The 23,435-nt window shown below is 44.7% G+C and overlaps 1 protein-coding gene across 3 annotated transcripts in view; it reads left to right on the top strand.

Annotated features, from left to right (window-relative positions):
* Positions 1-8,421, top strand: part of ARK2N (arkadia (RNF111) N-terminal like PKA signaling regulator 2N) — a 98,045-nt gene extending 89,624 nt beyond the window's left edge. For all 3 annotated transcript variants that reach the window (XM_011772263.3, XM_011772252.2, XM_011772282.3), the window contains one exon: positions 4,430-8,421. In XM_011772263.3, the coding sequence (XP_011770565.1) occupies positions 4,430-4,619 (190 nt within the window). In that variant the 3' untranslated portion in view covers positions 4,620-8,421. The remainder of the gene's footprint in view (positions 1-4,429) is intronic.
* Positions 8,422-23,435: the final 15,014 nt, after the last annotated feature.

The following is a 23,435-nucleotide window of genomic DNA, read 5'->3' as shown; positions in this document are numbered from 1 at the left end:
CTAATTGAAAATCAGTTGAGTATGTTCCTACCTCATATCTTTCATGATACAGAAAAAGCATATGTGATAATACATGAAACTCTTTATTTTTTATGTTGTCTCACAAAATTTAGAGCCTCTTAACATCTGTTATAGGACCACTCCAGAGGCTTAACAACCATTGTGCTCCCTCTTTCTCCTGGAATTTTTTCCCTATCTGGTATATATTTTTGTGTAATGTATACTGTCTTATAAAATAGTTGAAATATTTCTCTAGCACCCTTCTGTTTACTAGATGGACTGTTTTTTCCCTCTGTGGTTTAAAAAAAATGTGTTAAAAGCCTTGTTCTGTCCTCATCCATCTCCTAACTCCCATTTTATTCAGTGTGTTTGAGATCATTAAAGTAAATGATTTTTGTGAATATTTTATTGGCTAATAACACGTATAGGTAACTAATAATGTATCTTTAATTTTTGCAAACTCCTTATACCCAAGTAACAAGCACTCAGATCAAAACACAGAAGTCATGCTGTGCTTTCTTTTTTGAGACGGAGTCTCCTTCTGTCACCCAGGCTGGAGTACAGTGGCGCGATCTCAGCTCCCTGCAGCCTCCGCCTCCTGGGTTCAAGCGATTCTCCTGCCTTAACCTCCGGAGTAGCTGGGACTACAGGTGCATGCCACCACGCCTGGCTCATTTTTTGTATTTTTAGTGGAGACAGGGTTTCACCATGTTAGCCAGACTGGTCTTGATCTCCTGACCTTGTGAATCCACCTGCCTTGGCCTCCCAAAGTGCTGAGATTACAGGCGTGAGCCACCACGCTCAGCCACTCTGCACTACTTTCTAATTACAACCTCCCCCTTCTCTTTTCCCCTGTGACTACTATCTTGACTTTTTCTTTTTTTTTTTTGAGACAAAGCTCAGCCACCCAGGCTGGAGTGCAGTGGCATGATTTCTGTTCACGGCAGCTTTGACCGCCAAGGCTCAAGCCATCCTCCCACCTCAGCCTTCCGAGTAGCTGGGAGTACGGGTGCCTACTACCACACCCAGCTAATTTTGTGTTTGTGTGTGTGTGTGTGTGTGTGTGTGTTTGATAGAGATGGGGTTTCACCATGGTGCCCATGCTGGTCTCGAACTTGTGAGCTCAGGCGATCCTCCCATCTCACCCTCTCAAAGTACTGGGATTAGAGTCACGAGCCACCGTGCCAGCCTATTCTGACTTTTAATGATTGTTTTGCCTGTTTTTGAACAAATGTTAAAGTCACTGTTGACCTTGGAGGGCATCTTAAAATCTTCCTTAACATTCCTGACAGATGCCTCAGCAATTACTTGAGTGCTTAAAAGGCAATTCATTCTATTTGTTAGTGGCTTTGTTCTATAGCAATGATTATCTGAAACTTGCCTTCTAAAAACTGATTCACGGTTCTTAGCATGCTCTCAGTAGTTTTACCTTGAGCATGAAATAGTACCTTTCATGGTGGCTTCCGCCTCACAGTGATTCTCCCGTCTTTGGGAATTCCATGTACAACTATTAATAATTAGAGTTAGGAAAGCTTTTGACCAAAGGTAGTATCATCACATTCTCCAGATAATCTAAAATTTTGAAGTAGGAGAAATAGAGAGGGTTAGGGGTTGTTCCGTCATCTTAGGCTCTTTGAGGTGCCCAGTGTCCTTCTAATAAATTCTCTTTATTATTTAAAGTAGCCTAAGCTGGTTTTTGGTAACTGGAACCATTTGTAACATAACTACAGAAGTGATCTATTTTTAGATAGTTGAAGTGCCCTGTCTCCTATTCTGTCTCCTTCAGCCATTCCTCAGTAGGAGATATGGTCTCTAAACCTCTTACTCTCCCAGTTCTTTTCCTATGCCAGACACTTTCTAGACTCTTCTTTGCTGCTTATTGAATGGCCCTGGGAACCAGGCAGTGCTTCTCTCAGTCAAACATGCTATAGTAACTTCAGGTGTAGCCTGAAGAAGGCATTCTTATTCAGTGGAAAATAAACCATTGAGTGGAGACCTGATTTTATTCCAGTTCTATACTTAACTTGTTTAAGAGCCTAGGTGGTTGTCTTTTGGCCTAGGTTTTTTCTTCTGTATAATAAACAGATTAGATCAGATTTTTTAAAAAGCCATTGCCTGATGTTACATTGTATGATTACTTAGTGAGCAGTACAGATAAACAATTGGGACAATACAGTTCTTTTACTTCGAAGATATTTTTAGAAATTCTGCCAAAGATTACATTGACTCTCTCTGCCACTCATTCATTGCCTGAATTCTTACCAGGTTTCTAGCCAGCTTGACTTCAATTAGTGCTTGTACAGGTGAGCTTTTGAATTGTCAAGTAACTTTATACTTCTAAATTGTTTGGGCCTATCTTTGTATTCTGATGGTTTTAGCTGTGTTTTGCCACACCCAATTTGATACACATATCTGTAAAGCAGCAACATGATATGGAAAGCATTGGACCCAAAATCCGACCTGTCTTCCTTGGCCTATCACTTTCAAGCATTGTGAGTCTGAGCAAATCATGTAACCTGTTTAAGCCTCAGTTTCCCTCTCTGTAGAGTGAGGATAGTAAATTCCATGCTTACCTCATAGGTCTGTCGGAATTGTCCAATGAGATAATATATGTGAAACCGCTTAGTAAACGTAGTGTTTCATTGGCCTTCAGTCCTCAAAACCATTTCTATAAATGTTGAATGGACTCCTTTGGCTGACATTTTTCCATGACTACATGGTCATTTAATATGAATTTATTTATTTATTTATTTATTTATTTATTTATTTATTTAGAGACGGAGTCTCGCTCTGTCGCCCAGGCTGGAGTGCAGTGGCGCGATCTCGGCTCACTGCAAGCTCCGCCTCCCGGGTTCACGCCATTCTCCTGCCTCAGCCTCCCGAGTAGCTGGGACTACAGGCGCCCACAACCGCGCCCGGCTAATTTTTTGTATTTTTTTTAGTAGAGACGGGGTTTCACCGTGGTCTCGATCTCCTGACCTTGTGATCCGCCCGCCTCGGCCTCCCAAAGTGCTGGGATTACAGGCGTGAGCCACCGCGCCCGGCCTAATATGAATTTATATAATGGGTTGAACAGATATGAATTAGACATTGGGCTTTATGTCCCTTATTTTAATGTTCCTATTTATTTCGCTAGCTAATCTTTGAAAAGGTAGTAGCCTCTGGGTTAGTAACTACTTAGCCCATCTCTGGACAGATGACGGGCTTCTGGTACTGTAACAAATTTGCATTCTGCCCTCTGCTCTGGCCCTGAGAGTTCTGTTCTTAGGAACTTTTCTTAGTAAGGGAGAAGTTACCAGGTTAAGCCTTTGTAGGAGTAGGGCATGTTTGCAGGAGCTTAAGGGTCCTTGGGGTAGTTTTGCAACTGAATCTTGTCCATTATTACCTGAATGTTCTTTTGAACCTGGGAGTTTAGGTAGCATTAAATCAAAGCCGAAATTCTCAAGTGGCCCAGCATTATTTGTTGCTTACAGATTGTCAGACAGCTGCTCAGGAGCCACTGTGGTAATTTAGTGACTGGACTCATGCCACTTGTTACTTCTCACGTACGCTACCTAAGGTCTGCTCAGGAAGTTTAGATGAGAGGACATAGCATTGGTCTCATGAGTTGCCTGCCTTCCTCTCATTTGAGTCAGAACTTAGTGTTTTGGCCTGGAGGTTCACAATTCTATCATTTGACTGGAATGTGGAATTCAAACTGTCAGTGTTTCTGAAACAATTTTATTTCAGTGAACTCTTGGTATGACTTGCTAACAAGGCAGTTCTGTCCCTCTGATAGAACCCTTTTAGTGGATCTAAACTGAAGATTCAGCTGTGTTACTTTCACGGAACCAAATTGTAAGCGATTCTGTTGAATGAACCAAGTGCTTCTGTTGTGACCTTCAGGACAAGGGAAATTGATCCTTTATTCATGATCTGTTACTGACAGACTTTTAGAAATTTAATCTATAAAAGGGTATTACTGTCACTGTCTTTGAAGGCATTATTACCAATTATAAAGCTTATTTTAAGAACAAGTTTTAACTATTTTTCTTACTGTTTGGTTTGTTCAGACTAAGATTGTTTGGGCCTCTTTGTTCTGGATTTATGTGTTGCCCTGTCATGAAAATCCCAGAGGTGTAAATGAGTCCAGAGAAACATCCTCTCACCCATGGTCAGTGACTAATTTAGACACAGCTCAGGAGTTTCCGGCTGAGATAAGACCCTTGGCCTTTCTAAGGCTAAATTGAGAGAGGGACCAAGTGGAGTGTCGTGGGGTGGGGAGAGAGGGAGACAGAAATGGAGGGAAGGATATTGATTGTGGGTTTTATGAACTTGCATACTAGGTTTATCTTAGTAAAAATGTTGATCAGTACAACTGAGGTCATATCGTCTTCTGTTTTTCCTGTGGTGGAATTAACCATGCTTTTGTTCTTCATCTCGATTGCAGGTGTGTTCATCCTCGAGGTGGTGTGATTCAGAGTGTTTCTTCATGGAAGCATGGCTCGGGCACACAGTATGTTAGCACCAGGCAAACACAGTCATGGACTGCTGTGACTCCCCAGCAGACTTGGGCTTCACCAGCAGAAGTTGTTGACCTTACCTTGGATGAGGATAGCAGGCGTAAATACCTACTGTAATACAATGTCACTGTGTTTCCTCTGCACTGTTCCCTTCCACTTCCTCATCCTTTGTGACATGGAAGTTCATTGTCATAGCTTCAGCTTCAGAAGCTGTTTGTGGCATTTGTAGGATTCAAACTCATGGAAAATTCCCTCCTCTTCCCCTTTTTTTAATTAAAAGAAGTCACTTAGGAAAATAACTTATCATAGAGAAAAGAATTTCTTCCTTCACTCAGTAGGAATATGAGAATGATGAATTTTATTAGACAGCTTTATTTTACTTGGTGACTTTTAATCTTAGGAAACTCTGCCTTCCTTTTAGAATAATATTTTAATTGCCAGGCAAAATGGGTTTCAGTTTTTGAATCTTGTATTTATTTTTCTGTATAATGAAATTAATATCTAGACTTGACCACTATCTGCCCACCCCATTGGCACTTCCATCTTAGGGCATTCGCACACATATCAGTCAGGTCCTTATTGGCACCTAGTAGGGCATGTGCATTTAAAAACCTGTCCTTAAAAATAGAAGACAGAAGTATTAAAAGTATTTTTTCTTTATTTTAAGTAAGTCTTCTGCCTTCTTTCCTGAGTTTGCTCCTGTTGACTTCCCACAGCACAGATAATTGACATGTCCCTTTGTGTTTATCAGTACTACTAAGGTGACTTAGTTGGTCTCCTTGTTGCAATAATTAATAACTCTTTGCAAAATGTCTCCTTGGAGACAGAGGCATTTCAGATAGATACCCACCATGAGGTTTTCTGGGCATCTGAAAGTATTAAGAGTTCAGTGGGAAAAATCTCTCTCCCTCGGCTTTTTTTTCTGGTTTAGTCAAATAATGGGTGAACATAGAAACCTGTTGGGAAGAATATGAAAAGTTACGTGGCCTCTGAGGCTACAGGCACTTGCAAATCTGAGAGGAAAGTGCTGTCTTTTATAGCTGGTCTCTATATAAAGAGGATGTAGCAACAACTGTTTAACATTCGAGATGAAGTGGACCTGATGTTGTATTTGGGTATTTTTCTCCTCTATCTTCTAAGAAAAAAAAATACCATAAGAAGAATCAGAATGTACCATAAGAAGTCAGATGCAAAGCACGTTAATTGGTAAGTTTTACAGTATCTAAAAGGATTAGCAAAGGGTAGTAGGAGCTTCAGGGAATTCAGGAAATGCCAGCATTGGAATTTTGTGGCATTAGTTACTACCTTCTTTCTTATAATATGTTGTAGTTACTAGTGAATTCTTTTAAAAGCAATACCTAGAGTTAGAACACTATTCTGCACAGGGGGAGTGAAGTAATATTGGTTTAGAAGACTTCACTTTTTGTTTTTCATGGTTTTTGTTTGCTTTTTTTGTGTGTGTTTGTTTCCATTGTTACCATTACTATGGCCCTTTGCCTCTCTCTCCAAATCCCCTGGTGGCTCTTCTTATCATAAGAGTATGAGAACTACCATTTTCAGTTTTCATTCAGCAAACAAATTTACCAAGTGCCTGCTCTGCATAAGGCACTGTGAGGGGTGGGTGCTCTGGGGGCTGCTGAGATGAATGACACACACCCCACATAAGCACGCATCAGAGTCTGCCTGCCTCCACCTGCCTGGCCTGTTCTTCTTCTTCTTTTTTTTTGTTTTGTAAAGACAAATTTATTCCTTTACCCTTCTTGTTGCATTAGTTCTCCTATATATTCCTTCTTCTTTGATCTTCTCTGATAACATCTCATTTGATCTGGCCTCTGTCCTTCATCGTTTTGTTTTTTTTTTTTTTTTTTCTGCTTTTATTAGATCAGGCTTTTAAGATCATGAACCTCCAATTTTAGCAAATCAATCTCTCACATGGCCACAATTCTAGACAAAAACCAAAGACCCAGAGGCCAGAGCAAAGTAGGACCGTCTGAAGATTCACTACTGGTGTATCTTTGGACCTTCACATTTTACTTTAGGATTAATTTATTGAATTTTACTGTTACACATAGTTTTTGACTTGAATTAAAATACTAGACAAAGCAGAAATGTACAATTTCTGGTCTGTGTTTTCCAGGAAAATCATAGAGAAGAGAGTAGAGTGGATTATGTGACTTGAAGTTTTTGCAGCTTATTTTTTTCCCCCACTATCAGGGCAGAGGCCCATTTTAATGAATGTTTTTGCATGACCTGTTCTTATGTTAACCACATATTTTTTTTCCCGAATTCCACACAGCAGGTGATTTCCCGTGACATATTTTCTTCATAGTCCCTAATAGTCATCCTCTACAGAGTTGGTGTGCTGTGTGCGCTGTGGATAAGGAACAGAGTGGAGCTGTAACCAGTCTCTTCTCTGGCCCTTTGCGTTTATGTCAGCTTGCACTTTTCCCTCACTTATTCCTAGTCCAGCTCCCAACTGCCTGACTTAATGGACCAGAACAGAGATTTGGATATTAAGATGAAGAGGGGAGGGGAAGGGATGGTGGAGATAGACAGCTCTCCCCTACTAGGTCGGGACATTTCCCTAATAACTGTAGAGAGACTGTTTCAACTCTCTTTTCATTGCTGTTTTCAGAAGAGTGGAGAGTGTGGTTTCAGGCAAGGTATTAATGATACAATTCCGTGGTATACAACTCCTGTGACATTTGAAGTTTATTTTAAAGGGATTTTTCTTAATCAGAGTTTTACGTTTGGTAGCATAAGTAGTTCTTTATGCTTCATAGGACATTGTCTTCAGAGTAATCTCTCTGCTAAAATGGTACACATGGGTCACAGATTGGTTTATGCCACTGACTTGGGAAAGTTTCCATTCCCTCCGATTTGTGAAAAACAGAGCAGTGACCTAGCTGTTTTATCATCATGACTGCCATGTAACCTATAATTGCTGCTCTCCAGTAATTGTCTTTTCATTTTGATGGTAGGGGCCAGACTGAATGAATAATGCATTCTTTTTTATTCAGTTTATTTCATTCAGTTTATTTTTGGCAAACATCCCATAAACTTTGCTTTTATTATCAATTATCAATATGAATCGTCTGGTTTACTAATTTAGTAATTTGTTCATCTTTACTTTTAGTAGATTAGCACCATAACTAACTTAAGATAAGTTTGTTACCTGCTTTTCATACTGTCACAAAGGTTTTTGAAAAAGCTGGGGACACTATTTTGTCTTTTAAACTTTTTTTTTTAAGGCAAAGCAAGCACCCCAATCCCTGTTCTCCAATATGTGTATGATGTGACTTCCATGTAGATATAAAAATGATTGTGCCCTAACCAAACTTCCTCAGATTGTGCACTGTTTGTTTAAAATAATCACGTATTTTAGTCTGATGCTGTTGTATTTTTTCATTTTATTTAAAACACTACTTACTTCTTATTCTCTTAACAAATTTTAAAAGGTAGTGATCTTACAAAAAAATCACTGGATAACTAGGAAATATTTTTGTTGTTGTTTTGTTTTTTAAAGAGTACAGAGGCCATTGAAGCCTTTTGCTCCTCTTACCGTGAAAATGAAATGTTAGCCATTGTATGGCTAGGAACCAATGCACTTGGCAGTTAATGGATCTGCTGTTGCTGGAGTGTGAGTGTGGACTTGATGCAGTGACGACAAATCATTGCTTAGAATTAATGTTTTCAAATGTGCAACTCTAGTTTTTAAAACAAAAATTGGTTCTTTACATTCATTATTTAGGTTTTGTTTCCCTTTAGTATTTAATGGTCTTTGGAGAAAAAATAATAAAACAGAGTGTTATATATATATTTTTTGGTGCAAGATAAGATTTTCTGTTTTTTGAAATAAGTCTGTAGCATAAAGGTTAAACTATTTTAAGACAAAATAAAATAGAGTGTATTTAAACAATGATATCTTCTGAGGTTTTTTAATTTTTTTTATTTTTTATTTTTTTCCTATCTGCTTCAGTTAACTAAGTGGTACCTGGAGCAGTTTCCAGGTTACCTTTTGAATGTGAAAGATTCTATTTTGTTAACAGGTCTTATCTTTATAAGATGTCTGAGTTTCAAAGCAAGAGCTGTATCCTTGCAAGGTTACTTGCAAAACTACTCCCAAGAAGTAGTTTTCCTCAAGAATTTTTAGTTCTGCTTGTACTGGAAAATGATCTATTAACAATTAGGAAACACAATATTAACAAGTAGGAAATATCTTTAGATTTTTGAAATGGTTCTTTTATACCACCCTGTATCTAAGACGTAGACATATTCATACCTATAAGAAACTCTGGCTGGGTGCGGTGGCTCACACACCTGTAATCCCAGCACTTTGGGAGGCCAAGGTGGGCGGATCACCTGAGGTCAGGAGTTTGACACCAGCCTGGCCAACATGGCAAAACCCCGTCTCTTCTAAAAATACAAAAATTAGCTGGGTGTGGTGGTGGGGGCCTGTAATCTCAGCTACTCAGGAGGCTGAAGCAGGAGAATCGCTTGAACCCGAGAGGCAGAGGTTGCAGCGAGCCAAGATCGTGCCACTGCACTCTAGCCTGGGCAACAAGAGCAAGACTCTGTCTCAAAAAAAAAAAAAAAAAAAAAAAAAAGGAAAACTCTTCTTTGACTCTAGAAGGAAATAGTTTACCTAGGATCTCACGTTTGAACCCTTTTGCCCTTGGATGCTGCTTTTTGAAGAAGAAACTAGGCACAAGTAAGTAATATAATCTGTAGCTAGTGCTTTATCTCATTTGGACTGCTTCTTTCTGTTCTTTTGCAGGCATTTGGCCTTTCCTTCCCTTATTGGTTTGTTTTTTCAGAGTAGATGCCAGCTATTTATAATTATAGTCTAATCAGAAAAATTACAGATAAAGAGTCTTTACCAAATATATATATATCTCTTCAGCTCCATTTTTGCAGCCAAAGTAAAGTGAATTTCTTCTAGGTTTTGTTTTAACCGCACTTGGAACCAAGTGCTCTATGAAAGAGCGATCCTCCTAGGTCATTGGTAGGTACTATTTTATTTTATTATTTTTTTAATGATTCCATGATTGAAAGCACTGATTCATAGAATTAAAGAAGTTCTGGGCTACAGTGGAACTTTAGCTGGGAGAATCTGCCTGGAGCAGAAGAAAGCAACAGTAAGTAGTGGTAGGAGCAGTGAGCTCAGAAAAAGATGCAAGTAATGATCATGAGTGTCAGAAATTGGGAAAGAGCACCCATTCACTTGATACTCTCTGTTGGTTTAATCCATGTACTGCTCCACACGTGACATGCCTTCTAGGTGGAAATGGCTTTAGGCAGGGATCCCTCTGTGTGATGAAGATTCCCTGCCAAGCCTTGAGGACCCATTTGGTAGAGTAGGGTGAATGATGGGAGTGCGTGCTGGCAGCAAAGTCAGCCCTCAGAAAGGAAGTGTGGCAGCAGCAGGTGGTATAATCTGTTCATAGACCCTGGCCTGCTGTTGGGAACACACCTTGGTTGTAAATTATATCTGTCTAACTTCTTACTCTTTAGTGAAGGAAGCTATTTGGTGCCAGCTTTTTCTTTTTTATTAAATTTTTTTTTCCCCATTGGCCTTGCTGAAGCTTTTAGAAGACACCAGCTTTTTCTTTTGTGCTTTGGTAATTGACATATCAGAGTCACATCTGTTCCTCTTTCATGATTGCTCCATACTGAGAGTGGAAAGGTAAAGTGTAGTGGACTGTTCAGCCCGCACTTTTGTGACTGATCCTAAAGCGAGCAAATCTGACTTGAGGCTGGATCTTGAATTCTGCAGCATGAGAGGGTTAGACCAGAGGCCAGGTGAGTGACTTTAGGCCTGACCCAGGGAACAGGAGATCCCAGAAAGGCCAAGTGACTGCTAAAGGATTTGGTTTCTGCACCTGTAAAATGAAGAATGTCTCAGGTTTATTTTTTGAAAGTAAAAGGCTGTGCGATTTTAGGGGATGATTCATTGTTCTGCAGAGCCATCAGGCTTTTCAAACAGTAACTCAAGAGAGCTGCTTACTCCAAAAAACTGCTCAAAGGACTATAGTTCTATCATCTCACTTAAACCTTGGGAAGGCATTGGATGACTAACACCCACAGAACCTTGAATTTCTACAAGCTATTTTCAAAGTTTTAAAAGAATGTTTATTTCAAAAATTACACATGGGGTAAGAAGTACAGATTATCCTAATTTTACAGATGGGAAAACTGATAGAAGAATAACTGTGTATTTGGATTTACATAGGTAGACTTTGGGAGAGTAGATTTTTCAAAAAAAATGGTTCAAATTAGAACCTTTTAACTGTTCAGAAAAACAAAACCTCCATTTTCTGGTTTTCCTGCCCATTTTCTCTGCTTCACTTAGGGCAGAGAAAAAGCAAGTTGCAGAATGTGCACTACATGCTATTTGTTTGAAATTTAAAAAGACAGTATAATACTGCATACTGATAAAGGATACATATGTAGTAAGAGTATAAACATGCATGAGAATAATAAACACCAAATTCAGGGTAATAGTTGCCTCTGGAAGGGGGGAACGGAGGGGTCACAGAGGACTTCAGCTTTATCGGTAAAATTTCATAAGTTGGGTAGCAAAGACACAAATGTATGTTATTCATTGTACCTGTTTGTATATCTTAAATATTTCTTAATCAAATTAATTTTTTTCCTGAGAATGAAAACTCTTTTGTGGCTTTCCCAGTGTTAGTGGAAACAAGATCTGAAGCTGATTCCTTTTAGAAGCTCTCAACACTTCTTAGCTATGTCACCAAATGCATGAGCAACAACAAAAAACAAATTTGATAAATTAGACTTATCAAAAAAAGCTTTTGTACCTCAAAGGACGCCATCAAGAAAGTAAAAAGACAACCCACAGAATGGGAGAAAATATTTGGAAATACTAAATCTGATAAGAGACTTGTATCTGGAATATATAAAAAACTCTTACAACTCAATACTAAAAAAAAAAAAAAAAGAAGAAAAAATCCAATTAAAAAATCAGCAAAGGATCTAAATAGACTCTTCTCCAAGGAAAATATACAGTGGTCAATAAGCACATGAAAAGATGCTTAACATTTCCATCAGAGAGCTGCCAAGATAAACCACAATGAGATACGACTTCACACCCACTGGGATAACTAGAATAAGAAAGATAGGTATTGGTGAGGAAGTGGAGAAATCAGAACCATCGTACATTGCTGGTGGGAATATAAAACGGTGAGTCACTTTTGAGTTTGGCTGTCCTTCAAAGGTTAAACCTAAGAGTTGCCATGAATGTTTATAGCAGCATTATTCATAATAGCCAAAATGAGAAAGAACCCAAATGTCTATCAACCAATGAGTGGATAAACAAAATACGATGTAGCCTTGTAAATGAATGTTATCCGGCTGTAAGTAGGAATGAAATGCCAATACATTCTACAACATTGATAATCCTTGAAATCACAATGTTAGCCGGGCACGGTGGCTCAAGCCTGTAATCCCAGCACTTTGGGAGGCCGAGATGGGCGGATCATGAGGTCAGGAGATTGAGACCATCCTGGCTAACACGTTGAAACCCCGTCTCTACTTAAAAAAATACAAAAAGCTAGCCGGGTGAGGTGGTGGGCGCCTGTAGTCCCAGCTACTCGGGAGGCTGAGGCAGGAGAATGGCATAAACCCGGGAGGCAGAGCTTGCAGTGAGCTGAGATCCGGCCACTGCACTCCAGCCTGGGCGACAGAGCGAGACTCTGTCTCAAAAAAAAAAAAAAAAATCACAATGTTAAATGAAAGGAACCAGGTACCAAAGACCACATATTATTCCATTTACAGGAAATATCCAGAATAGATAAATCTATAGAAGTAAAGTAGATTAGTGGTTGCCAGAGGCTGAAGGAGGTAGAAATAGGGAGTGACTGCTCATAGGTAAGGGGATTCTTTTTGGGGTCTTGAAAATACTCTAAAATTAGAGTGGTAGTAGTTGCACCTCTGAACATTCAGTAGCCCACCCTTATCCATGGTTTTGCTTTCTGTGGTTTCAGTAACCTGTCTATTGCAGTCTGAAAATATTAAATGGAAAATTTCAGAAATAAACAATTCATAAGTTTTAAGTTTCACACTCTTCTGAGTAGCATGATGAAATCTTGCACCGTACCTCTCTGTCCCACCTGGGTCATGAATTATCCGTTTGTCGAGCGCATCCATACTGTATATACTGTCTGCTCATGCAGATACTTAGTAGCTGTCTTGTTTATAAGATTGATCACAAGAAGGGTGAGTGTAGTACAGTCAGATTTGAGAGAGACAACATTCATATAACTTATTACTGTATATTAAAATTCTGTTTTGTTGGTACGTTGCCTCATTTATAAATTAAAGTTTAGGTATATATGAATAGGAAAAAACACTGTATTAATAGGGTTCAGTACTATTCATGGTTTCAGGCATCCACTAAGGGTCTTGGAATCTATCTCTGGCAAATAAGGGGACTGTTGTTCTAATCAGCCTTGAATTATACACTTTAAAAGGGTGAATTTTATGGTATGCGAATTATATCTCAATAAAGCTGTTATATGAAAATACACATAACCTTTGGAATTGAGAGTGTAGTGCCTTAAGCTGTTAATACCATGTTATGAATAGGTACCACACTTCAGAAAGTGAGTTGAGATAGTGAAGGTAGGAAGGATAGTAGGCAGGTACAGCTCAGCTACAGGGGACCCCAAAGACCAAGATGGCAGTCACTGAAGGTGAGCATGACCAACTTTCTCCCTGGCTGCAGGCTTCCCTGACCCCGAGATGTGCCTTTAGTAGGAGACCTATCCCCTGTGAAGAGAAATGTGGCTTGCTGAGGTTTCTGTGACATCCAAACCTGCCACCGAAGGATAAAGATTATTCAGAAAGAAACTAACCTTTATTCCCTGCTGAAATTTGAGTGCTTATCAACTGCCAGGGAGCATTCCACAGACAGGCTTTTGGGAGGTGGGGTAAAGGGTGTGTTATGCCCAGACTGTTTGTTCCCCAAAGAAGACCACCAGAGTCCAGAGTCAAAGCCAAGCGGCAAGGATCTTTACTACAAGTTCGAACTTGGTCCCTCCTTTACACAGTATACAAGAGGGCCCCGAACAATGCGAGCGTTTGCTTTTTATAGCCCGAAAGTTGTAGGGGAACAAAGAAATTCCTGCGCTTTCAGTAACCTTGAACGGCTGTCTCCTTATCGGAGACTTTCCAGGTGGTGTTTGTACTGAGCTCAGGGAGTTTGAGAGATATATGGTGGTGGGATGGGAGGATGGGATGTGTTTGTGCTAGGCTCAGGGAGTTTTGAGCCCGGGGCTGAGGAATGTGCCCAGCTCCTTTCATTCCCCCCTTCTTTTCAGGCATCTCTAGAGCCAATCTTGGGTCTTATAAGTCTGATTCTGTTTCAGCGTTTACAGGTTGGTATTGGGCTCTGAGGACCATGAGTTGTACGGTGTCAAATCTCTCCCTAATAAATTGTAAAATTCTGTTAACAACACAAGGTCCTACGGTAAGCAGAAATAGTAGACTTAGCAGGGGTCCAAGGAAGGGGGCTAACAGAGAAAACATAGAGGAATTCCACCATTGGTCTGCAGCTGAAGCAAACTGCCGTGTTTTTACTTCAGTGCTTAACTTGCGTAACTGTTGGACCCGGTCCTCTACAAGTCCTGATTCATTTATGTAGAAACAACAGTCTTCTTTTAGAAATATACATGTACCACCTTTTTCTGCAGTGAGTAGGTCTAGGGCCCTCCAGTTTTGCAAGGTTACCTGAGCTAGGGACGTGAGCTGCCGCTGAAGGGAGGCAAGGGACTCAGCCGACTCCTCCATAGCAACGGCAAATTGTTGGTATAACCTGTTACTTTCTATGAGGGTGTGACCTAGGGCTCCCCCCGCCAGTCCGGCCGCAATGAAGGATGCGGTGAGGGAGATTCCTGCAATGAGGGGGAGAAATATGGCTCGTGCAGGTCTTGGTCTAGGGTCTGGGTGAATAACAGCACTAGTCCAGTTACCGGTATACCCTAAGAACTCGCCAGCAGTTAGTAGAGTCAACCGGGGAACTAATGTGACAGGGAGACATAGTAGGTTATTAACAGAAGGACTAGGTAGGTTCTTAGATAAGGTTCCATTACACCAGAAGAATATGCCTGATGGAGCTCTTAAGGTAATATTAGGGGGCGTTGCAGTGATGCTGCAGAGGCTGGAATTGGTTCCTGAGAAACAGTAGGGAAACTTCTCCTGACTGGGGTTTAGGTATAGGGGCACGTTCAGGATAGGAGCATACGAGTGGTTTCGGAGGTTGTTAGCTTGGGCAAAGGTAGAGGGTCCCCATGGCAGAGGGACAGCTGTTAGCGGTGGACGCCCTAGAGTGGCGCACAGGAAGCAGCCAGACAGGCTATGAAGTCCTGTAAGGTTAGCAAGTTCTAGTCCTTCTTGTAATAACTTTAACCAGGAGAAAGGACGTAAGTCTTGTGTTAGTCTGTTTTCCTGTCGTTGGATATTCCCGTGGACCAGGGGCAGTACTTGCACTAGGCCTCGCCACAGATAGAGGTGACTGCTAGGCCATGTGGAGGAGGGGGAGTAGTATACAGCCCCATGTTGAGGTGTGGTCCAGCGGGAGTTCCAGGGGTCTCTAACTATCCATGTATATGGAAAGTCTTTATCCCGTCTACGATAGAAGGGCCATTTAGGGTCTAACTGTTTTCTCTCTCCCCAATAACGGGGCCTGTGGATGTTACAATAGTTATAAGGACAGCCAGCATTTTGGTGCCACCAATAGTGTTTACAATTGTATTTAGTCTGATCAAACTCAAAGCATATTATTGGTGTCATAGGTTTGGCTATTTGAAAACCGGTAAAATTTAGTAGAATTGGGCTGTTGCACCCTGAGGAAGGGCAATCAGCACTGGCCAATAATTTTCCGGGCTTATGAGGTTGCCCAGGGTGGGTTCGGTTTTCATAAAGCCAGAATCTCCAGACAAAGGGATTATGAGCTGGTTTTGTGATTTCTCCAGCGGCCACTAGGGCGACTAACATTAGGGTTAGACTATCTAACTGCATGTTTGCAGTGAGCTATGTTGTCGGCGCAGGGTGAGTTTTAAGGGGTTGTTCTTAGCTCTGTCCACAGTCCACGTGTCCGGTGCTTCAGCCGCCGCCGTGATTGGTCCCAGAAGATCAGAGGTTGGGTCCACTGGCTTGACGTGGGTGTAGTGGATCCACGATGCGATGCCTTCTACCTTCAGGGCGGTGGGTATGGTTAGGAGTACCTGGAGTGGTCCTTTCCACCTGGGTTCTAGGGTCTCTTGTCGGTGTCGCTTGACCAGGACCCAGTCTCCCGGCTGGTACGGATGGGGTGTCGGCGGGGGACCGGTCTCATATAGTTCTTTCAGCTTGGGCCAGATTTCTTGATGAATTTTCTGCAAGGCTTGTAGGGAAAACAAGAGTTCAGAGACATTTTCTGTTTCGGACTTGAGCAGATCATCTTTTAGGCCGGGAACTAAGGGTGGGGGTCTGCCATACATAATTTCATAAGGAGTAAGGCCTAGTCTGTAAGGGGTGTTACGGGCCCGGAACAGAGCGTAGGGGAGAAGGACCACCCAATTAGCGCCAGTCTCCATAGTCAATTTAGTTAAGGTCTCTTTTAAGGTCCGATTCATTCTCTCTACCTGTCCTGAACTCTGGGGCCTGTAAGCGCAATGTAGTTTCCAATTTGCCCCAAGGATGGAAGCCAAATCCTGACTTACCTTAGCGACGAAGGCCGGCCCATTATCTGACCCTATCTGGACGGGGAAGCCATACCTGGGGAGGATATCTTCCAGGATTTTCTTTGCTACAACCTGAGCAGTCTCTTTCTTGGTGGGGAATGCTTCAGTCCACCCTGAAAAAGTGTCTACAAAGACAAGTAAGTACCGATACCCGTATTTTCCTGGCTTTATCTCAGTAAAATCTACTTCCCAGTAGATACCGGGCCTGGTTCCCCTGAGCCTTGTTCCCGTTGCAGCCTGGGATTGGGGGTAGGCGTTGTTAAGCTGGCAGACTTTGCAACTTGTCACGATGTTGCTGGCCATCTCGGCTGTATGTCTGAATTTGAGCTTAGAGCGTCTGATCAGGTCTATCATCCGCCGAGCACCCAGGTGGGTGGTTCGGTGGATGTGTTCTAACACTTGTTGTCCTAATTTTTCTGGTAGGATGGTTTGGTCATTAGTATCAGTCCACCACCCATTCTGGATCTGTTTCAGGGGAAGCTTGTCAATCCACTGGAGATCTTGTTCTGAATAATCAGGGAAATATGGCAAGTCCCGGGGGCCCGGGTCAGGGAGCTGGAGTGCAAGGAGTTGGCTGGGAGCCTTCGCCACCTTTCTTGCAGTTTGGTCCGCTAGAAAGTTGCCTTGAGCAGTTGGAGTAGTTAGTTTCTGATGCCCTGGGCAATGCACAATGGCTAACTTTTCTGGCCTCCATAGGGCTGTTAGCAGGGCTAGGATTTCTTGCTTGTTTTTTATTTCTTTTCCTTCAGCCGTTAGTAACCCCCGCTCCCTGTAAATGGCCCCATGTATATGCGCTGTTGCAAAAGCATATCGGCTGTCTGTATATACCGTCAGCTTTTTCCCCGCCCCTAAGGTAAGAGCTTGGGTGAGCGCTATTAATTCGGCCTTCTGGGCCGATGTCCCCGGGGGCAGGGGTTCCGCCCAGATTACCTTAGTCTCTGAAGTCACTGCCGCTCCAGCGTACCTCTGGCCCTGATGCATGAAGCTGCTCCCATCAGTGAACCAGACGAGGTCGGCGTCAGGAAGTGGGCGATCCTGCAGGTCTTCTCGAACTCCGTGCACCTGAGCTAGTATCTCGGTGCAGTCATGGAGTGGGGCGTCCAGGTCCGGGTTGGGCAGCAGCGAGGCAGGGTTTAAGGTCGTTGGGGGCAGGAAAGTTATCCTGAGAGGATTTAGTAGTAATCCTTGGTAGTGGGTGAGTCGGGCGTTACTCATCCATCGATTGGGTGGCTGTTTGAGTACACCTTCGATGGCATGTGGGGTAACGACCCGCAATTCTTGCCCCATGACAAGCTTATCAGCATCCTGCACCATCAGAGCCGTGGCTGCAATCATTCGGAGACAAGGGGGCCACCCGGCAGCCACTGGGTCTAACTTCTTTGACAGGTAGGCAACTGGCCTCCGCCAGGGGCCTAAGTTTTGAGTTATTACTGCCTTAGCGATACCTTTATTTTCATCTATGTATAAGTGGAAGGGCTTGGTAACATCAGGTAGTCCCAGTGCAGGCGCGGAGAGTAGGGCAGTTTTAATCTGTTGGAAAGCCGACTCGGCTTCGTCTGTCCACTTAAATGGCTGCTGCCCCCGTGTTGCCTGATATAGGGGTTTAGCCAGTTCTGCGAACCCAAGTATCCATAGTCTGCAAAACCCCGCTGACCCCAGGAATTCCCTCACTTGTCGGGTGGATTGCGGCCTGGGGATCTGCAGAACAGTTTGTTTTCGGGCGTCTGTTAACCAGCGCTGCCCTTCTTTAAGCAGGTATCCTAGGTATGTTACCTCTGATTTACAGATTTGAGCTTTCTTTGCTGAGGCTCGGTATCCTAGATTTCCCAGAGCTTGTAAGAGACCTTTGGTCCCTTGGATGCAAGCTTCTTGGGTCTCAGCAGCAATCAGGAGGTCATCAACATACTGTAGTAAGGTTATTTCAGAGTGTTTGCGTCGGTACTCACCCAGGTCTTCATGGAGGGCCTCATCGAACAGGGTAGGAGAGTTTTTGAATCCTTGCGGCAGTCTGGTCCATGTCAGTTGGCCACTTATGCCTCTATCAGGGTCATTCCACTCGAAGGCGAAGAGCTTTTGGCTCTGAGGGGCTAAAGGCAAACTGAAGAAAGCATCTTTTAAATCTAAAACAGTGTACCATTGATGTTTAGGGTTTAGGGTGCTTAGGAGGGTATATGGGTTAGGCACAGTTGGGTGTATGTCCACAACTCTCTTATTGATTTCTCTTAAGTCTTGTACAGGTCTGTATTCTCCACTATTAGGTTTTCGTACCGGCAACAATGGAGTATTCCAGGGTGAGTGACATGAGCAGAGGATTCCTTGGTCAAGGAGCCGGCGGATATGCGGGGCAATTCCTTTCTTGGCCTCTAGGGGCATCGGGTATTGGCGTACCCGCACGGGGTCTGCCCCAGGTTTAAGTTCAACAAATAAAGCAGGACGGTGTTTTGCTAGTCCTAAGCCCCCCGTTTCCGCCCAAGCTTCTGGATATTGCTGGAGCCAGGTTGCTATGTCCTGGTCAGGGGCCGGTTGCTCCTGGTGGAGCCGGTACTCATCTTCTAGGGTTATAGTTAGGACGGACACGGGTTGATTGTGGGAGTTGGTCACGATGGGCCCCTCAGGGAGGAAGTGGATCTGTGCTCCCATTTTAGTTAGCAGGTCTCTCCCTAATAGGGGACAGGGGCTCTCAGGGATAACCAGGAAAGAATGGGTTACATTCTTGGCTCCGAGGTTTACTGTTCTTTGTGTTGTCCATGGGTATTTCTTAACTCCTGTGGCCCCTTGTACCCACGAGGACTTGGAGGATAATTTTCCATTAGTTTTAACTAAGACTGAGTGCTGTGCTCCCGTATCGACCAAGAACTGGACTGGGGACCCCTCCACTTGCAAAGTTACCCTAGGTTCGGGGAGGGGATCCGAACCCCGTCTTCCCTAGTCTTCATTTTGAGTGACTAGTACGGGTGTAGACCTAGGGGGTCCCTGTCCTCGTTGTTTCTTTTTGGGGCAGTCTCTTACCCAGTGGCCAGCCTCCTTGCAGTAGGCACATTGGTCTTTTTTCAGATTATCATGCCTGGGGGGCCGCCTGGGTTGGGTGTACTCTGGCTGTAGATGCTCTTTCTGTACTACTGCTGCCAGGACCTTGGTCATTTTTTCAGTGGCCTTAAATTGCCTTTCTTCTGGAGTATCTCTGTTATTGTAAACCCGCTGGGCTATCTGAAGGAGGTCCTGAATCCGCTTTCCTTCCAAGTCTTCTAATTTCTGGAGTTTTCTTTTAATATCTGGGGCTGCCTGATTTACGAATGACATTACAATAGCTGCCTGACTTCCTGGAGCCTCTGGATCTATGGGGGTGTACTGTCTAAAAGCTTCCATTAATCTTTCTAAGTAGGTGGCTGGGCTCTCTGTCTTTTCTTGCAGAATAGAATATACTTTAGCCAAATTAGTGGGCTTGCGAGCAGCTGCCCGGAGACCTGCCATTAGAGTCTGGCGATAAAGGCGTAGCCGTCCCCTACCTTCTGCCGTATTGTAGTCCCATGCCGGCCTGGTCAGAGGAAAGGTCGCGTTTATGAGGTCGGGGTTGGCAGTCGGTTGACCGTCGTCCCCCGGGACCAGCTTTCTAGCTTCTACCTGTATTCTCTCTCGCTCTTCCGTGGTAAACAAGATTCGGAGGAGCTGCTGACAATCGTCCCAAGTGGGCTGGTGGGTGAACATGACACTATCCAGTAAAGACAGTAAATCTTTGGGGTTGTCTGAAAACCGAGCACTCTGAGTCTTCCAGTTATACAGATCACTGGTGGAGAATGGCCAGTACTGGAGCCTGGGGTTTCCTGTGTCATCTGGGGGTCCTATTTCCCGGAGGGGTAAAGCCACCGTGGAGTCAGGCGGCTGGGGGGGGCTAGTCCGCAAAGTGCGCCCTCGCGTCTGCCCCGCCGGCCCCTCGAAGTTACTTTCTCTTTCAGCAGGCCCGTGAGTGGCGGCCGCCTCCTCTCCGCCTGCTCTCTCCCGCGACTCAGCCCGAGGGGCCGGAACCTGGGGCCCGGAGGGGTACGGAGGGGGTTCTGTGAACAGTGGGTCCCCGCTATCAGGTAGAACAGGATGGGAGGGGGCAGTTGGTTGCTTGGTTTTTAGTGGTCGAGCAACCAGTGCCTTAGAGGGTTCAGAGGCTAATTGGAAAGGGGACAGCCAAGGAGGCGGGTTTTCAACAAGGTCCTGCCATATGAGGATGTATGGGATTTGGTCTAAGTGGCCCGCATGTCCAGGTAGGAAAATCTTGGATTTTACCCTAGTGATGACAGCAAGTCGGAAGGTCCCTTCGGGTGGCCACCCCACATCAAAGGCAGGCCACTCGGAGCGACACAGAGTAATTAGCTTTCCTTTCCTGATTTCCATACCAAGATCATGGCCCCTTGCTCTAACTTCTTTGAAATTATTTGTAAGGAGAGATAGAGGAGTACTCTGGGTATTGCCCATCCTGTAACGATTTGTAGTCCTTTCCTGTAAAGGAATGTGGGTTAGAATCCCAATAGAGGAAATCTGATCTGACTTATTACTGATAGCTAGCCGGGAGTGCGGCGCCGGAAGCCGGGAGCCGGGGGACCGGGGCCGGAAGTGTGGCGCCGGAAGCCGGGGAGCCCCGGGACCGGGGCCGGAAGTGTGGCACCGGAAGCCGGGAGCCCGGGGACCGGGGCCGGAAGTGTGGCGCCGGAAGCCGGGAGCCCGGGGACCGGGGCCGGAAGTGTGGCGCCGGAAGCCGGGAGCCCGGGGACCGGGCCGGAAGTGTGGCGCCGGAAGCCGGGAGCCCGGGGACCGGGCCGGGAGCGCGCCGGAAGCCGGGAACCTGGGGACCGGGGCGCGAGCGCGCGCCGGAAGCCGGGAGCCCGGGGACCGGGGCCGCGAGCGCGCGCCGGAAGCCGGGAGCCCGGGGACCGGGGCCGCGAGCGTGCGCCGGAAGCCGGGAGCCCGGGGACCGGGGCAATTCAGACAGCAGGCGCGCACCCGGGGACCGGGGCAATTCAGACAGCAGGCGCGCACCCGGGGACCGGGGCAATTCAGACAGCAGGCGCGCACCCGGGGACCGGGGCAATTCAGACAGCAGGCGCGCACCCGGGGACCGGGGCAATTCAGACAGCAGGCGCGCACCCGGGGACCGGGGCAATTCAGACAGCAGGCGCGCACCCGGGGACCGGGGCAATTCAGACAGCAGGCGCGCACCCGGGGACCGGGGCAATTCAGACTGTTGCCCGGATCGCGAACCCGCTCCGGCAACTCAGATCGCAATTTAAATCAGAAGAGAGCCAGGGGACGTCTCCCACCGGTCTCCACTGGCTGTCCTATAGCGCGTCCGCCAGGACTGTGCCAGCCTCAGTTTCAGACCTCGCGAGTCAGAGATTCAGATTCAGAACAGACACACAGACACAGACAGACAAACGGAGACGAGCCAGCTCACCTATCAGTAGATCGATCCTAGCAGATCCGTTGACCAGGGGTCTGGTGGGCTTGGGGAATCCCGGACGAGCCCCCAGATGTTATGCCCAGACTGTTTGTTCCCCAAAGAAGACCACCAGAGTCCAGAGTCAAAGCCAAGCGGCAAGGATCTTTACTACAAGTTCGAACTTGGTCCCTCCTTTACACAGTATACAAGAGGGCCCCGAACAATGCGAGCGTTTGCTTTTTATAGCCCGAAAGTTGTAGGGGAACAAAGAAATTCCTGCGCTTTCAGTAACCTTGAACGGCTGTCTCCTTATTGGAGACTTTCCAGGTGGTGTTTGTACTGAGCTCAGGGAGTTTGAGAGGTATATGGTGGTGGGATGGGAGGATGGGATGTGTTTGTGCTAGGCTCAGGGAGTTTTGAGCCCGGGGCTGAGGAATGTGCCCAGCTCCTTTCAGGTGCAGGCATTTTTCCCCTCTGGGCAAGAACATCACCATAGCTTGTGAGCTCCTGGGCCTGCCCCTGGCTTTTGCCCAGAAAGTTTTGCAGTCACTCTGACATCCTACCAGAGAGGCTGTAACTCCATCCTTTGGGCACTGAGGTGGGGATGGGGATGCTTTCTCGTTATACATGCCCTTTCCTTCTGAGATGCTGCTTCCATGATTCCCATTCCCTCTCTTGGTTGCAAGCCCTGAGAGTCACTGCTGTAACTGCTGAAATTTCATGGCATTCCTTAGGGGTGTGAAGGCAGAAAACATGTTGGGACCTTGACTTTAGTCAGTGCTGGGCACATCTCTTTGGTTCATTTAATGGTCTACATCTCCTCAAGTCTTGGCTAAATTCTTGCTGATTAGTTTGGGCTCTTGGTAGAGTGGATTATTTGCCATTACGTTAAAAGTGGCTATCTTAAGAATGCAAACCTTTTATTCAGGTGAAATATTCAAAAAATTTTCAGCATCCTTTCAGGCACCAACCAGTTAGAATTAACACTGGAGGTGTGGCTGCCACAAGTTCCTGGAACTGCAGTCTGTGGCAGATATGGAATTAACCCTAACACTGCTAGACTGTGTGAATCCTCGGGCGCTGCCAGGGTGGGGAAGAAGGCACTCAAGCAGTTCAGGGCAGGGGCCCTTTACCGGCTGGAACTGAAGTATGTCATTGTTTTAATAGCCAATAGAACCAAAGAATGCATTTGCTTAACCTCTCCGGACCTCAGCCTCTTCACTCATAAAATGGGGATAATAGTTCCTACCTTACAGGATTGTCATAAAGAGTTAATGAGTGGAGGTCTAGTTCGCTCCATCCATCTTGTCAGCCCTACACTGATCCTTATTTGGCTAGCTCAGCTGAGAAGTGTGTATAACAAAATCTGTCTGTAGGCCTGCTGACTATTTCACAGGAACACCGTTAAAGCATTACGTGCATCCTTGAGACATAAACGAAGTACTTTAGAGAAAGGAGCAAGCAACAGTTGGGTATATGATAACTGGCATGGGGTGGCAAAAAATCACAAGTCCCAAGATCTAGGTTTGGGTCATGTCTTCATTGCTAACAAGCTGTGTGACCTATGAGGCCAGCTACCTCTGGTTCTTACCTTCTTCATCTCTAAAAGGGAGGATAGTTGTATGCCTACCACCATCCCTAGATTTGCTGTGAGGGATCAAATAAGACAACAGGACAGCAGTTTGGAATTTGCAGATTCAGATGACTATAGAAGCAACGCTGTTAATGGAAATAATTCGTTGGTCCAGATAAAAGTCAAATGGG

The sequence above is a fragment of the Macaca nemestrina genome, chromosome 19 (assembly GCF_043159975.1).
Source record: "Macaca nemestrina isolate mMacNem1 chromosome 19, mMacNem.hap1, whole genome shotgun sequence".
Taxonomy (NCBI): Eukaryota; Metazoa; Chordata; class Mammalia; order Primates; family Cercopithecidae; genus Macaca; species Macaca nemestrina.
This window is presented reverse-complemented; position numbering and strand designations above follow the sequence as displayed.